The sequence below is a fragment of the Oncorhynchus tshawytscha genome, linkage group LG10, assembly GCF_018296145.1.
Source record: "Oncorhynchus tshawytscha isolate Ot180627B linkage group LG10, Otsh_v2.0, whole genome shotgun sequence".
NCBI lineage: Eukaryota > Metazoa > Chordata > Actinopteri > Salmoniformes > Salmonidae > Oncorhynchus > Oncorhynchus tshawytscha.
This window is the reverse complement of record NC_056438.1, coordinates 44468129-44485182: the sequence shown is the minus strand read 5'-3', so window position 1 is coordinate 44485182 and position 17054 is coordinate 44468129. Positions and strand designations below refer to the sequence as shown.

At 43.8% G+C, this 17054-nt stretch overlaps 1 protein-coding gene across 2 annotated transcripts in view; it reads left to right on the top strand.

Annotated features, from left to right (window-relative positions):
* LOC112260193 overlaps positions 1 to 17054 on the top strand; it is a 62148-nt gene that overhangs the window by 5082 nt on the left and 40012 nt on the right. For both annotated transcript variants that reach the window (XM_024435110.2, XM_024435109.2), the window contains exons 9-24: positions 3229 to 3332; positions 6736 to 6901; positions 7216 to 7389; positions 7640 to 7792; positions 8467 to 8611; positions 11122 to 11280; positions 13137 to 13255; positions 13447 to 13707; positions 13940 to 14095; positions 14348 to 14532; positions 14754 to 14936; positions 15155 to 15246; positions 15537 to 15706; positions 16107 to 16260; positions 16586 to 16665; positions 16873 to 17053. In XM_024435110.2, the coding sequence (XP_024290878.1) occupies positions 3229 to 3332; positions 6736 to 6901; positions 7216 to 7389; positions 7640 to 7792; positions 8467 to 8611; positions 11122 to 11280; positions 13137 to 13255; positions 13447 to 13707; positions 13940 to 14095; positions 14348 to 14532; positions 14754 to 14936; positions 15155 to 15246; positions 15537 to 15706; positions 16107 to 16260; positions 16586 to 16665; positions 16873 to 17053 (2482 nt within the window). The remainder of the gene's footprint in view (positions 1 to 3228; positions 3333 to 6735; positions 6902 to 7215; positions 7390 to 7639; positions 7793 to 8466; positions 8612 to 11121; positions 11281 to 13136; positions 13256 to 13446; positions 13708 to 13939; positions 14096 to 14347; positions 14533 to 14753; positions 14937 to 15154; positions 15247 to 15536; positions 15707 to 16106; positions 16261 to 16585; positions 16666 to 16872; position 17054) is intronic.

Genomic DNA, 17054 nt, shown 5'->3' with positions numbered 1-17054 from the left:
AACCCCACCCACTTTGCCAAAGCACAGCCCCCACACCACTAAAGGGATATCAACAGACCACCAACTTACTATGCTGAGACCAGGCTGAGATTAGCCCACGAAGATCTCCTCCACCGCACGAGTCCGAGGCGGCGCAAAACCAGACAGGAAGATCACGTCAGTGACTCAATCCCTCCTAGAGACGGCATGGAAAAGCACTAGTGAAACAGGGTCTCAGAGGCAGAGAATCCCAGTGCAGAGAGGGGAGCCGGCCAGGCAGAGACACCAAGGGCGGTTCGTCACTCCGGTGCTTTGCCGTTCACCTTCAAACCCCCGGGCCAGACTACACTCAATCATAGGACCTACTGAAGAGATGACTCTTCAGTAAAGACTTAAAGGTCGAGACCAAGTTTGCATCTCTCACATGGATATGCAGACCATTCCATAAAAATTGAGCTCTATAGGAGAAAGCCCTGCCTCCAGCTTGTTTGCTTAGAAATTGTAGAGACAATAAGGAGGCCTGCGTCTTGTGAACGTAGCGTACGTGTATTTACAGCATGTACCACAGGACCAAATCGGAGAGATAGGAGCAAGTCCATCTAAGGCTTTGTAGGTTAGCAGTACAACCTTGAAATCAGCCCTAGCCTTTACAGGAAGCCAGTGTAGAGAGGCTAGCATTGGAGTAATATGATTGAAATGGTTCTAGTCAAGATACTAGCACTTAATTGAAGTTAATTTAGTGCTTTATCCGGGTAGCCTGAGAATAGAGCATTGCTGTAGTCTAATCTAGAAGTGACAAAAGCATGGATTAGCTTTTCTGCATTAGTTTTGGACAAAAATAGGTAGACAAATTTGGGGCTTCCCCATGTTTCATCAAAATGTACAGCTGTGTGTTGTCCGCATAGCAGTGAAAGTTGACATTGTTTTCCCGAATGACATCACCAAGAGATAGAATAAGTAGTGAAAACAATAGTGGTCCTAAAACGGAACCCCGAAACGTACAATTGATTTGTCAGAGGACAAACCATCCACAGAGACGAAATGATATCTTTCCGACGAACTGATATCTTTCCGACAGATAAGATCTAAACCAGGCAAGAACTTTTCCATGTAGAGTAGACCAATTAGGGTTTCTAATCTCTCCAAAAGAATGTGGTGATCGGTGGTGTCAAAAGCGGCACTAAGGTCTAGGAGCACGAGGACAGATGTAGAGCCTTGGTCTGACGCCATTAAAAGGTCATTTACTACCTTCACGAGTGCAGTCTCAGTGCTATGATGGGGTCTAAAACCAGACCAGAGTGTTTTGTATACATTATCTGTCTTCAGGAAGACAGTGAGTTGCTGCGCTTTTTCGACAACAAAAAAAATGGAGGAAAGGGAGATTCGATTTAGGTGATAGTTTGGTTTTTTCAGGAGAGGCTTTCTTACTGCCACTTTTAGTGAGTTTGGTACACATTCGGAGGATAGGGAGCCATTTATTGTGTTCAACATAGGAGGGGCAAGCACAGGAAGTAGCAATTTCAGTAGTTTAGTTGGAATAGGGTCCAGTAGACAGCTGGAAGATTTAGATGCCATGACTATTTACGTGAATGTGTCAAGAGATACAGGATTACAAAACTTGAGTGTCTCCATTGATCCTAGGTTCTCACAGTTCGGTGCAGACTCAGGACAAGTGAGTTTTGGAGAAATACGCAGATTCAAAGAGGAGTCCTTCATTTGCTTTCTAATGACCATGATCTTTTCGTTGAAGAAGTTTGTGAATTCATCACTGCTGAAGTGAAGGCCATCCTTACTTGTGGAATGCTGCTTTTTAGTTAGCTTTGCGACAGTATACATTTTGGGGGGGATTGTTTTATTCTCCTCAATCAGGTTGGGAAAGTAGGCTGACCAAGCAGCCGTGAGGGCTCTTTGATTTTGCACGGTACTGTCTTTCCAAGCTAGTCGGAAGACTTCCAGTTTGGTGGAGCGCCATTTACGTTCCAATTTACGGATATTTTCTGTATACCAGTGAACTAATTTCTTGATTTTTGTTTTTAGAGGTGTAACTGCATCTAGGGTATTACGCAATGTTACATTTAGATCCTCGGTTAGGTGGTTAACTGATTTTTGTACTCTGAAGTCCTTGGGCAGGTGGAGGGAGTCTGTTAGGGCATCTAGGAGTCTTTGGGTTGTCTGAGAATTGATTTTGCGGCTTTTGATAAGTCTTGGTTGGGGTTTGAGCAGATTATTTGTTGCGATTTCAAACGTAATAAGATGATGGTATGATAGTCCAGGATTATGAGGAAAAACATTTAGAACTAAACAACATCATAAATCATTATTATACCATTATTTTGTCTTCATTGAGTAAAGATATATACGTTCCCCTGTAAGGAACCTATGAACGATGGTTTCATACAACGTTTCATACAAACATCTGTATTTATTTACCACAAAGTCACTAATCCTTACGCCATATGTGGTGAGGCAAGAATGACAGCTGGTCCCAAAGATAGAAGGATACACTTGTTTTCATTGATTAAATACTCTCTTTACTTTAACATTTTGGGTTACATTTATCATAAAATTATGGCAATGCCAACACTGTAGCGATGTAATAAACCAAATGTAATACATATAATTAAGTACTCCAAGGTCATATTTACTTGCATAAAGGTGAAAATCCCTTCCCAAGGTCAGAGGTCTTTCCTTCAGTAGTGTGTTCCCTGCCAAACCAAATTTGGCTTGCTTGTGTTTGTGTGCTGTGGTTTGGCTCTCCCTGGGACCTTTCCCTCTTTTTCCTCAGCTCTTACACAGGAGCTCAGTCAAACCCAATCTGGCAATCGTCATGACTACCTGTTTAGATAGGGGGCATTTAAAAAGGGGCCAACCTGGCATCCTGTCAGCCCCTCTCTCCCTCTTTGAAATTATGATTACTTTTTGGCTATCAGATGATTGATAAGATCAATGAGTCTGGTTCTGTTTTGGGTCTGTCGCTGTCCCGCTCTTATGAAATCATAACCCTGGCTGCAGCTTTCCAAATTTAGGCATGTTAATTGGAAGTTCTCTGTCGTATGGTCTTTCAGTTTCAAAAAGTTGTATTTTCATGAGATTTAGCACAAAGAAATTTAAAGGAAGGAAGGATTTTTGACATGTATTAGGATGCTACATTTTTGTCAATAATGCTCCAGACAATTCTTTAAATTTCAGGAAAAACATTATTATTCAGGAAAAACATTTCATATTTCATATCGTCTTCCCTGTATGTAGCTGTCGGAGCTGTTCCTGCATTTGGCCTTTCAACTGAGAGCCCTGTCCCTGCCTCAACTCAGAACACTGTGGCACGACGCCTCCTTCAAGTGCCGTAACGACTGGTCAGTTCCCTTCAGCCACTGTTCTCTCCTAAATGTATCCTGGGTTGTGTTATGTAGGGCACACTATAAAAAAATGCTTTGCCGTGTAAAATGTACATATGTGTTCTTAATGGGCAGTACCTCCCGTTTTCATTCTGTTTCAAAACGTTTCCTCCCTACTGAACACAACCCTAAAATATACTGACTGGGCTAATTCTTGTCAAGCCTTGTACCAGAATTTAAATGTAAAAGAGGTAGAGGAACGCTTGTTTATGGTTTCCCTAATGAGAAAAATACACAGCTCTGGGGCAGGGTACGGACAGAGAAGAGTCTGTCTGTGGGACAGCAGCCATCTTTGCATCTATAGCTCCTCCCTGAAACAACTTGCTAGTCATCCCCAGGTTGATTGAAACTACAGGCAAAATCAAAACGGTGTCTTCTCTGCCATATTCCTCGCTGTAGCTGAGATTAGTTTTATTGTTCATTAGCCACGAAGCGCTTCCGTTATGACTCACCCAAAGACACTGGACATATCGTGTATATCAAGCAGACACATCGATGGCTCTGAACAAACTTTATTTAACTCTCTGCAAACTGGAAACGATTTATCCGGAGGCTGCATTCATTGGCTAATCTGAAAACAAGACTCCCTAAATTTTATCAGCATATCGATTGCGCAACCAGGGGTGGAAAGACCCTGGATCATTGTTACTCTAACTTCCGCGACGCATATAAGGCCCTGCCCCGCCCTCCTTTCGGAAAAGCTGACCACGACTCCATTTTGTTGATCCCTGCCTACAGACAGAAACTAAAACAAGAAGCTCCCACGCTGAGGTCTGTCCAACGCTGGTCCGACCAAGCTGACTCCACACTCCAAGACTGCTTCCATCACGTGGACTGGGAGATGTTTCGTATTGCGTCAGACAACAACATTGACGAATACGCTGATTCGGTGTGCGAGTTCATTAGAACGTGCGTTGAAGATGTCGTTCCCATAGCAACGATTAAATCATTCCCTAACCAGAAACCGTGGATTGATGGCAGCATTCGTGTGGAACTGAAGGCGCGAACCACTGCTTTTAATCAGGGCAAGGTGTCTGGTAACATGACTGAATACAAACAGTGCAGCTATTCCCTCCGCAAGGCTATCAAACAAGCTAAGCGCCAGTACAGAGACAAAGTAGAATCTCAATTCAACGGCTCAGACACAAGAGGCATGTGGCAGGGTCTACAGTCAATCACAGACTACAGGAAGAAACCCAGCCCAGTCACGGACCAGGATGTCTTGCTCCCAGGCAGACTAAATAACTTTTTGCCCGCTTTGAGGACAATACAGTGCCACTGACACGGCCTGCAACGAAAACATGCGGTCTCTCCTTCACCGCAGCCGAAGTGAGTAAGACATTTAAACGTGTTAACCCTCGCAAGGCTGCAGGCCCAGACGGCATCCCCAACCGCGCCCTCAGAGCATGCGCAGACCAGCTGGCCGGTGTGTTTACGGACATATTCAACCAATCCCTATACCAGTCTGCTGTTCCCACATGCTTCAAGAGGGCCACCATTGTTCCTGTTCCCAAGAAAGCTAAGGTAACTGAGCTAAACGACTACCGCCCCGTAGCACTCACATCCGTCATCATGAAGTGCTTTGAGAGACTAGTCAAGGACCATATCACCTCCACCCTACCTGACACCCTTGACCCACTCCAATTTGCTTACCGCCCAAATAGGTCCACAGACGATGCAATCTCAACCACACTGCACACTGCCCTAACCCATCTGGACAAGAGGAATACCTATGTGAGAATGCTGTTCATCGACTACAGCTCGGCATTCAACACCATAGTACCCTCCAAGCTCGTCATCAAGCTCGAGACCCTGGGTCTCGACCCCGCCCTGTGCAACTGGGTACTGGACTTCCTGACGGGCCGCCCCCAGGTGGTGAGGGTAGGCAACAACATCTCCTCCGCTGATCCAAGGGTGCATTCTGAGCCCTCTCCTGTACTCCCTGTTCACCCACGACTGCGTGGCCACGCACGCCTCCAACTCAATCATCAAGTTTGCGGACGACACAACAGTGGTAGGCTTGATTACCAACAACGACGAGACGGCCTACAGGGAGGAGGTGAGGGCCCTCGGAGTGTGGTGTCAGGAAAATAACCTCACACTCAACGTCAACAAAACTAAGGAGATGATTGTGGACTTCAGGAAACAGCAGAGGGAACACCCCCATCCACATCGATGGAACAGTAGTGGAGAGGGTAGCAAGTTTTAAGTTCCTCGGCATTCACATCACAGACAAACTGAATTGGTCCACTCACACAGACAGCATCGTGAGGAAGGCGCAGCAGCGCCTCTTCAACCTCAGGAGGCTGAAGAAATTCGGCTTGTCACCAAAAGCACTCACAAACTTCTACAGATGCACAATCGAGAGCATCCTGGCGGGCTGTATCACCGCCTGGTATGGCAACTGCACCGCCCTCAACTGTAAGGCTCTCCAGAGGGTAGTGAGGTCTGCACAACGCATCACCGGGGGCAAACTACCTGCCCTCCAGGACACCTACACCACCCGATGCTACAGGAAGGCCATAAAGATCATCAAGGACATCAATCACCCGAGCCACTGCCTGTTCACCCCGCTGTCATCCAGAAGGCGAGGTCAGTACAGGTGCATCAAAGCTGGGACCGAGAGACTGAAAAACAGCTTCTATCTCAAGGCCATCAGACTGTTAAACAGCCACCACTAACATTGAGTGGCTACTGCCAACACACTGTCAATGACACTGACTCTACTCCAGCCACTTTAATCATGGGAATTGATGGGAAATTATGTAAATATATCACTAGCCACTTTAAACAATGCTACCTTATATAATGTTACTTACCCTACATTATTCATCTCATATGCATACGTAGATACTGTACTCTATATCATCGACTGCATCCTTATGTAATATATGTATCACTAGCCACTTTAACTATGCCACTTGGTTTACATACTCATCTCATATGTATATACTGTACTCGATATCATCTACTGTATCTTGCCTATGCTGCTCTGTACCATCACTCATTCATATATCCTTATGTACATATTCTTTATCCCCTTACACTGTGTATAAGACAGTAGTTTTTTTTTGTTGGAATTGTTAGTTAGATTACTTGTTCGTTATTACTGCATTGTCGGAACTAGAAGCACAAGCATTTCGCTACACTCGCATTAACATCTGCTATAACCATGTGTATGTGACAAATAAAATTTGATTTGATTTGATTTGATTTGAAATGATGCTTTTGATGAATAATTATTTATAATGCTTTGACACTTTGCTTTTATAAGAGTCGTCCTGAAGTGGGAATATGTGACTGAATCGGTGCTGTCCATTCCCGGCAGTTGATTACTCTGTTGACTGTGCTGTCGTTGCAGGCAGCCTCTCTTGGACGGCCTACCAGCGTGTGGCTCAGAGGAATGCATCACCCTTTTAACAGACCTCATCCGGGACGAGGAGATAGAGCAGGAGCGGGCCCACTCTTTTCTCACCACCATCGCCCTCATCCCTCACCCTTCACCACACATCGTCGGCTCCGTCAACGTACGTAGGTCTGAAGGGACGTTCTGTGGGGATATTGACTTTGGGTTGAACAAAAACAGAGGTTTAGATACTCTACCTATTTTATTCACCATCTCAATTGAATGATATGGCTGAGAATGTTCAATATAGGTCTACATATGATTCAAAATCGTCGCAGGAAACTCAACCGATACCTTTACTCCGCGACACTGTTGAGGTCACATCCAACAACGCATGCTTTGGCGTCACCCATTAAACACATAATCAGAGATAAACATACAAATACAATGGGTCCATAATATAAGGCCGTTGTTTTCCCCCTCCTTTTCTCTCAGGCGTTGCTGAAGACACCTGAGGTGTGGACCAAGGCCCTGTTGACTGGTTCTTCCCTGGTCCACCTGCTATGTCGGAGGAGCCAATCTCCCTGCAGTCTCATCCCCCAGGTCCAGAGCTTCATACAGGCACTGAAAGACACGCTGGGAGAGGGCTGTGGAGGAGACAAAACAGAGGTACCTAGACACAGAATTAGATCCGACTCCATATACACAGATTATGATGGCGTGCTGGTATTGGAGTTTTTATCACTGTCTGGTGATTGTGCTGTATTTAAAATGTGATATTACAGTGTGTATTGCGTGGTTCATACTTGTCCTGACTCCTGAACCTGAGCATCTCAATGGCTGCTGCTGCCGATGATGATGATAAAGATAGCAGGATGATGATGATGATGATGATGTAAAGTGATGATTCCTCCTACAGCTGCTCTACGCATTGAAAGCAGTGGGAAATGCAGGCTTGGCTGCTTCAGCTCTCATCCCTCAGCTAAACCTCTGTATACAGAGCCATTCCACCCCTCTGGAGCTGAGACTCACTGCCCTACAAGCTTTCAGACGCATCCCCTGCAATGCTGACGTGAGTAGGAAGGCAGATAATGGTCAAGTTTCTAGGTATAACCTCTGGGATTGAACTGAACTTTTAAAACAAAGAACTGTTTTCCTCAGTTCAAGGTTTAGAAATAGGATTTTGTTTTCTTCTGGAGCCTGGTTTGTGTTTAATTGGAATAAGCTGGGAAACCGTGTCTCACGGAATAAAGCCTTGATTGATTTAATCATTTCAAGTAGCAGAGGTCCCATGGAAGGGATACGATACAAGACACAACGTTACTGTCCAAGAGGACGTTACAGTTCAAACAAGATTTGACTTGAATACATTTGACTTGAATACTTTTGACTTGAATACATTTGACTTGAATTGTGTGAAATATCCTGTTGTACTAAAACAAGTCAGTCGGTATACTGTTCATACCACAGGAGGTTGGTGGCACCTTAATTTGGGAGGATGGGCCTGTGGTAATGCCTGGAGGGAAGTAAGTGGAATGGTATCAAATACATATTTTCTGTGTGTTTGGTGCCATTCCATTCGCTCCGTTCCGGACATTATTATGAGCCGTCCTTCCCTCAGCAGCCTCCTGTGGTTCATTCTGTAATCAGAAGGATCTCTTCACGTGGATTCACGCTGACGTTGTGGGGATATTGAGGTGACCTCGGGGCGAGGGGTCTGTGACTGACAGCTCTTCGCTTCTCCAGAGGGGGTCTCTGCTGCGGCTCTACCGTGACCACCAGGAGGAGGTGGAGGTCAGGATCGCTGCATACCAGCAGATAATGCACTGCCCCGACCCCGAAGTGCTTCGAGCAGTGAAGACGACTCTGCGCCACGAGACCTCCAGCCAAGGTTTGAAAAAAAAAGGGTTCCAAAAGGGTTCTTTGGCGCTCCCCCATAGGGACTTTTTGGTTCCACGTAGAACCCTTTAGGGTTCCATGTAGAATCCTCATACGATTCTATTTTAGGTCCTAGATTGCACCAGTGCTTAATTTGTAAATTGCAAGGTGCCGGAACAAAACGTGAGCCAGAGAGGAGAGTGACTCTGTGGTCCTGGAAAGCATGAAAAATAAATCACCTTTATAATAAAGCATTGCATGGATTATCATCGCGTTTGCATAGAGGAGAAGCATAGAGGCGCTTGCAGAAGTTGCACACATGAGGACATTTTTTTGTAGCCTATGTTCCGGGAAAACTGTTGCCTTTTATAAACGCATTTCATGCAATTCATTTCATGCGAGGTCCTCTGGTATCACGGCTCTTGCAGCATGAACTGACATGTTGTCCACCCAATCAAAGGATCAGATAATGAATCTAGTACTGAAAGCACAAGCTACAGCTAGCCCTGCAGTGCATAAAAGCTGTTGAGTAGTTGACTCAAAGAGAGAGAAAGACAATAGTTGAACAGTTTTGAATTAATTTCTTCAAAAATGAAGGTGAAGTGAGAGAGAGAGAGATAGCTATATATATATATATATATTTTGTAATGGAAGTGAAAGTATATATATATATATATATATATATATATATCCATTACAAAAAAAGATTGAAGTTTTGAAACTGAAGTATAAGTGAATGCTATGTTACCTAGTTAGCTCTGGCTATCCAACACTGGAACTCTTCCAAGTCAAGGTAAGCTTTTGGCTTTATTAATTTATTGCCACTGGGGCCCGCCAGTGTAACTGCTACAATCATGCACTGCATGACTGTAGCTAGCGGGTTTACTAATGCGTTCGTTCTAGTAGCTATGTGGACTGACGTTAGATAATATGGTGACAACAATGTAGGCTGTGTGTTATGATAGGAAGGTTTGGCTTGGAAAGTTTTTTTCCGCCTGGTCACAGATAGCTAATGTGTTGTGCACTGAAGTCCACAAGCGAAGGGAAAAAGTGAGAGGAGGAGAGCACGTAGATGCGAGAAGGAATTATACAATGCTCAAAGTGATCATGCTGTTTGTATGCGGCTGCTATGAAAGTAAACTGTGTTTGCGTGTGATCAGGGGTGTATTCATTCAGCAAATTCTGTTGAAAAACCTTTCTTAAACAGAAGCAAACTCAAGGAAACAGGGTTAAACATACCTGAATTTGTCCAAAAGAAACTCTCGTTGGACTAATAATTGGACTAATAGAAACTGTTGGACTAATAATTACACCATATGCACAAAAACCTTTCTTCTTTACCAAGATAATCTATCAAGAAGCTGATTAACCCTAAGGTTGATGTCAGTGCCCCCGCGTAAATCTAATTAGCATAACAAAAACATATTTTGGGGCTAATAGTGCTATGGCCAAATAACATTTTTCATCCAACATTTAAAAAAAAATATTTTTTATGATCTTGTTTTCTCCAGCACAAAGGCTCCCACTGGAGAAGTGTGCTCTTCACAGAATTCCGGATTCAACTGTACCGGGCAGATGGCAGACAGTGTAGTATGTATGGCGTCGTGTATGGCGTTGTGTGGGTGAGCGGTTAGCTGATGTCAACATTGTCAACAGAGTACCCTATGGCAGGCATAAGCAGGCATAAGCTACGGACAATGAACACAATTGCCTTTTATTGATGGCAATTTGAATGCATAGAGATACCGGGGTGAGATCCCGAGGCCCATTGTTGTGCCATTCATCCGCCACCGCTCATGTCTATCAGAGCAGAGAGAGGGAGAGGGAGAGGGAGAGGGAGAGGGAGAGAGATCATAGAAAGTGAGCCACGTTCTAGCTCTGTGAGAGATACAGGCACGCTTTGCTCTCTCTCCACAGTAATGGCCACTCGTTGGTCTATATGGGCTACAATGTTGACCATACCATAAACCCTGGGCGGGCCCAACACTAATCAATTCTTATAATATCAGGCACATTTTCACATTACATTTTTTAGGGAGCAGCCAGGAGAGGAGTCAACTTGAATGAACTCTGATTGCTTTTATTCTAATTTTTACATTGCAAAAAGTGAAGATAATTGTTCATGCTACAAGAGGTACCGGATTCTGGCAAATAGGTTCCTGAACTAAACAGTCCAAAACTGAGAGGTGCCAGATCCTGTTCTGGCAGGATGCTGCTCAAATTAAGAACTGGATAGCACATTTTTTTCTAAAAGTGTAGTCTAGGCCCTTCAGTTTTTGCAGATCTGTAAGGTGGAAGCAATATGTTAAAAGCTCCACCTCTACACCGCTTATACCTATCCAGACCCTTCAGAACCACAAACATTGATGGTTTATGGCCAAAGAGCAGAGATAGGGAGAAAATTGGGATCAGCCATACAGGTTCACTACTCTGAGAGATTCTAAATGACTCCACCTACACATCCTACAAGTAAGATGTTATGCTGATTGATATATTCATGATTGCTTTGAATTTCATTCTCAGTGGGCTCTTTTGTGTGGAGTCACCTGACCCAGGTCCTGAGAACTGAGGACCCCATGAAGCAGGCCCTGATGGAGGCACTGCCTGATGACATCATTACCAAAGACTTTGAGGCGGAACCCTGGAAATACTCCTCTTATTCAGACTACACTGCAGACTCAGGTAATTTACATGAAGTTCATCTTATACAGTGCCTTCAGAAAGTATTCACACCCTTGACTTTCTCCACATTTTGTTGTGTTATAGCCTGAATTTAACATGTGTTAAATTGAGACTTTGTGTCACTGGCCTACACACAATATCCCATAATGTCAAAGGGGAATTTTGTTTTTAGAAATATTTACAAATGAATAACAAATGTAACGCTGAAATGTCTTGAGTCAATAAGTATTCAACCTCTTTGCCTTGGCAAGCCTAAATACATCCAGGAGTACAATTTAGCTTAACAAGTCACATAATAAGTTGCATGGACTCACTCTGTGTGCAATAATAGTATTTAACATGATGAATGACTACCTCATCTCTGTTATCCACACATGCAATTATCTGTAAGGTGCCTCAGTTGAGCAGCGGATTTCAAACACAGATTCAACCACAAAGACCAGGAATGTTTTCCAATGCCTCACAAAGAAGGGCACCTATTGGTAGATGGGTATAAACAAAGCAGGCATTGAATATCCCTTTGAGCATGGTGAAGTTATTAACTACACTTGGGTATGGATGGTGTATCAATACACCCAGACACTACAAAAGATATAGGCGTCCTTCCTAACTCAGTTGTCGGAGAGGAAGGAAACCGCTCAGGGATTTCACCATGAGGTCAATGGTGACTTTAAATACAGTTACAGAGTTTAATGGCTGTGATAGGAGAACATGGAGGATGGATCAACAACATTGTAGTTACTCCACAATACCAAACTAAATGGCAGAGTGACAAGAAGGAAGCCTGTACAGAATAAGAATATTCCAAAACATGCATCCTGTTTGCAATAAGGCAATAAAGTAAAACTGCAAAAAATATGGCGAACAAATTAACTTTATGTCCTGGATCCAAAGCGTTATGTTTGGGGCAAGTACAACACAATACTTCACTGAGTACCAATCTTCATATTTTCAACATAGTGGTGGCTGTATCATGTTATGGGTATGCTTGTCATGGGCAAGGACTAGGGAGTTATTTAGGATACAAATAAATGGAATAGAGCTAAGCACAGGCAAAATCCTAGTGGAAAACCTGGTTCAGTCTGCTTTCCAACAGACACTGGGAGACAAATTCACCTTTCAGAAAGACAATAACCTAAGACACAAGGCCAAATATACACTGGGGTTGCTTACCAAGACGACAGTGAATGTTCCTGAGTGGCCTAGTTACAGTTTTGACATAAATCGGCTTGAAAATCTATGGCAAGACTTGAAAATGGTTGTCTAGCAATGATCAACAATCAACTTGACAGAGTTTGAAGAATGTTTTAAAGAATAATGTGAAAATATTGTATATGCAGGTGTGGAAGGCTGTTAGAAATGTACCCAGAAAGACTCACAGCTGTAATCACTGCCAAATGTGATTCTAACATCTAAAATCATTGACTCAGGGGTGTGAATACTTATATAAATGAGATATTTCTATTTAATTTTCAATACATTTGCAAAAATGTCTAAAAACATGATTTCACTTTGTCATTATGGGGCATTGTGTGTAGATGGTTGAGAATATATATATATATATCTTCTTCTTTTTTTTATCAGCAAAATTAGAATTAGGTCAAGGGGTATGAATACTTTCTGAAGGCACTGTACCTGTGTGGTAACATCAACAACATTGGATGAAGGTGCTAATATGGTTCACACATATGTTATAATGTACAGCAAGTTACCCGTGAAAGGGTAGCTTTGTCTTTAGGATAACCCTCTTCAGTTACTTGCAGTGATAGTTGTTTCAGAAGTGATTACATTTTGCACTTGGTTGTCCTTTGAAGAGCAAAATAATACAGTAAGTGTTTTTTTTGTGTGTGTCTCAGGATTCGGAGTTGCAAATATGGAGGGAGCCTTGGTTTTCTCTTCCAAGTCCTTTGTGCCGCGCTATGCCATGGCTAACCTGACCGTCTACATCCACGGAAGAGCTTTCAATCTGCTTGAGGTGAGTAGCTTGATCACATCTCATTGTTTTCATTCTGTGAGCAACTGAATGCGTTTTTGAGGGAATCTTCTGCTTTTCCTCAATGCTCGGAAGCGTTGAGTTACCGAGAGAGCACATCTGAGGACCAGGCGCTGTATGTGAATCAAATCAAATGGACAACGGGAAATCGAATTGTCTGCTCTCCTCCACAGGTCGATCTTCGTGTGGAAAACATTGAACCTCTTCTGAAACACATTTTTGGCCACAAATCAACTTCTCCTGATGAGGAGCCTACAACTCGGGAGGAAGAGCAGGATGGAAAGAAGTCTCCGAGGAAGGAGAGAAGACGAAGAAAAGCAGGGGAAGGAAATAAAGGACAGATAAAGGAGCGGAGAAGGAGAAAAGCTGGGGAAAGAGACAGCTCTGGTTGTTCACCTAGTATCTACGGTTACCTCAGCCAGGCCAGGACTATGGTGAGACTTTCACAGCAATATTTAACCATTGCTACATTCATTAACCTGTCTAAGTCTAGCTAGCCTATGAGCCAATTCTATTTTTGCACGTTTAAGTTAGAGAATTACATTAGGAGATGACCAACATCTGATGGTTTCATAGTGTAGCCTAAATAATGGGTCACTTCCCTCCGATTGTAGATGTAAATAGCTTTTCAATGACCATGGATGATGATTGATGTTTTTATTGTAGTTCTCAGGAGGGAGACTGGAGGAGGCCAGACCACGTTGTTGGCTTGGTGTCAAAGTGTTTGGGAATGAGTTGAGTGTGGTGACCTGTGCTGACCTCTACTCTCAGATAAAGGAGCTGTCACTCAGTATGGCTGGGCTTGCCGTCAGACTGCTGAAGGTATGTGATTGTGACCTCTGACCTCTGCGATAGTGGTGCTGTGGGACTCATACAGGGTATGACTCCATATGATAATCTCAGAGGAATGTAGTTTGATGAAATCCTTTGTAATATCTTTCTAGTCTGTTACCTTTAAGCAAATCTCATGGACATTAGTTTCATGTTTTCCTCTTCTTGGTATAATATTGTATTGAGATGGGCTAATCTCTCTCTCTCTCTCTCTCTCTCTCTCTCTCTCTCTTCCCCCATCAGGGTCAGGAGGTGCAGCTCTACCACAGGGCAGTGTTGATGACAGAGGAGTTGGTCCTGCCCTCTCTGTCAGGCTTACCCATTAGACTGGGCATCAACATGACCTCCCTCCTCTCCCTGCACCTCAAGGGCAGTGCCAACTACAGAGACTGGTCCCACTTCTCACTGGCAGGTCACATCAAGCCCAAGTAAGTTGATATCCATTTTAGATCTGACGGCCTCTTCATTTTCTTATCCCTGGTTCGTGTTTCACCAATGACTGTGTTTCAGCCAAACGGTCACCACTTAGTGGCACACTAAGTATTTGAAATAATAATGTCATTTTTGTGAAGATCTCTGTACTTTTTGCACACTGTGGGAATGTCCCTCAGTTTCTTTCCCATATAATGGTATTTTTCTCTTCCCACAGTGCCTATGTGGGCCTGTCAGCCCGGATGGGAGTGGATGGGGGCCTGGGTCGGGCTGGGGTGGAGTGGGCCACAGAGCTCAGGACCTCCAGCAGTCTGGATGGGAGTGTGCATCTCCAGGAGGGCCACGGCCTGAGAGTGGCCCTCAACACACCTGAAGACCTCATGGATATAGTCTCTCTCAGGTGTGAGGAGCTGTGACTCGTGTTCTTGCTGAATGAACACTGCTGTTATATGACATTTTCATTTTTAGACAAGCACACACATTATCTTCAGTAAATGTACCTTTTCTAGTTGTATTCGTTGGTTAGGTAACTAGGTTGGGGCCAAAAGCACATTCCGTTTAGCCAATTGAAATTCCAATTCAATGACTTGATTTTCAATGTCGCTCTGCATGCCACAGCTCCAGAATGTACCATGTAAACGGAGACCACCGAGAGGAGATGAGAGGCTCCAAGAGTCGTGTGGAGAGGACCACCTGCACGCCAAAGACCTGTGAGTTCATCCCAGCAAAGCTCAAGGGCGGTATCTAAGGTCAAGTCTGGAAATGTCCAAGTCCTTACTGGAAATAATTGTGTGTAATTAGACTATTTGTGCAAAGATTCTAGTGTCATGCCGTATGTGGATGTAAAGTAAGTTCCTTTCGGATGAAATAACTAAACGATATTAGTTGATCTGAGACCAGTATTTATCGCCAATGCTTGCCTAGATTCTATCTTAAAGATGTTCAGTATTTTGTATATTGAAGTAAGAGGATGAGCAGCCATTTTGTAATTCTCTCCCAGGGTCTAAGATGGTGGGGTGGCAGCTGTGCTCCAATGTCTCCTACCCTTTATCCTCTGTGGGGCTTACCTTCCTCCCTCCCGGCCCTGTGCACCTCTCCCTCAGGCTACTGAAGCTAGACAGAGGCCTTCAGCAGTACCTACTAGAGGCAGCATACTCTCTGTTGACGCAGGTACTGTCAATCCAACCTATTAACCTGCTAAACGTCCTGCTAATTGTCCTGCTCTGTTAAAAGAGGCTGTCTAATAACACTTTGTTAACCTTTGGCACGGATGCCATGAAAATTACACAGACCTGTGTTCAAATAGTATTTGAGATTTCAATATGTGCTTTATTGAGCTTGCCTGGCACAAGGGAACAAATGGAGTAGTCCCAAAAGTAGAAACCCAGCCTATCTGACCCACACAAATGCAAAATATTATTTGAACCCAGATCTGCAATTACTATACATTATTAAACCACATTATTACACCATATTATTCCAACACATTATTACCACAAATTATAGCATCTGTAATGGAAAGGCAATTAATATGAGTGATTAATGATCATGTTGTTCCTCTATGTTTCAGAGTGGCTCCTGGCTCCCCAGAGAGGCCTCCCTCCACCTCCTCCTGGCCACCCCCCAGTCCTCCATCCCCAGGGACATGTCTCTGGACTTGGCCCTCAGCCCCCACAGGCTGCAGCTCAAGATGACCCACCCACTTAAGACCCTCACCATCCAGGGTAGAGAACTAGATTCAGCATATTGAAACAGATTATTGCTATTTCATCCTCTTCCAGGGTCAACCGTAGGGAACTAGTTCAGGCCTGGGTTTAAGTAGTATTTGAAATATTTCAAGTGCTTCAGCTTTGCTTGTTCGGCACAATCAAACTCGTAGAATGGTCGCAAAAGTGCAATTTATACCCATCTGGCAGGCTCAAGCAAACGATTAATGTATGCAAAACATTTCCATTTCTATTTGAACCCAGTTCTGAACTAGATACAATGATCTTAAACTGACTTGACTTGTGATTGCAAAACTTGACACCAATGGGGTTGTTTTGTCAGGGCAACTTGACCAAGTGAGGAACATATGGACCGGTCAACTTGAGCTTCTGATAGACAACGTTCATCAGTATTACATCATGGTAAGGAGGAGGCTGGGAGATTTTGTTGTCTTGTGGCGCATCCTGAATCAACCATTAACATTTTTTCAAGTTTCAAGTCTTAATGTCATGGGCAAGAGTGCAGTGAAATGCCTTGCAAGCTCTAAACCCAACAGTGCAGGTATCAAAGTAAACAATGCGGTTGTCACTATCAATGTTTATATCACATGGTACATTTGGTTTCCACAGGGACTGATTGACTCCCAGACCCTCCTCTCAGAGCAAAGGCTGCGTTATCATCTAGAGGCCAAAGTGGGTGCGGAAAGCCTTCCCATGATCCTCTCTGCTAATGTCACTCGTGGACTGGGCAGAAAGACCAGCCTGTCTGCCACTCTGAAGAATGTGTTCAGAGAAGCTGCCTCCTTCTCAGG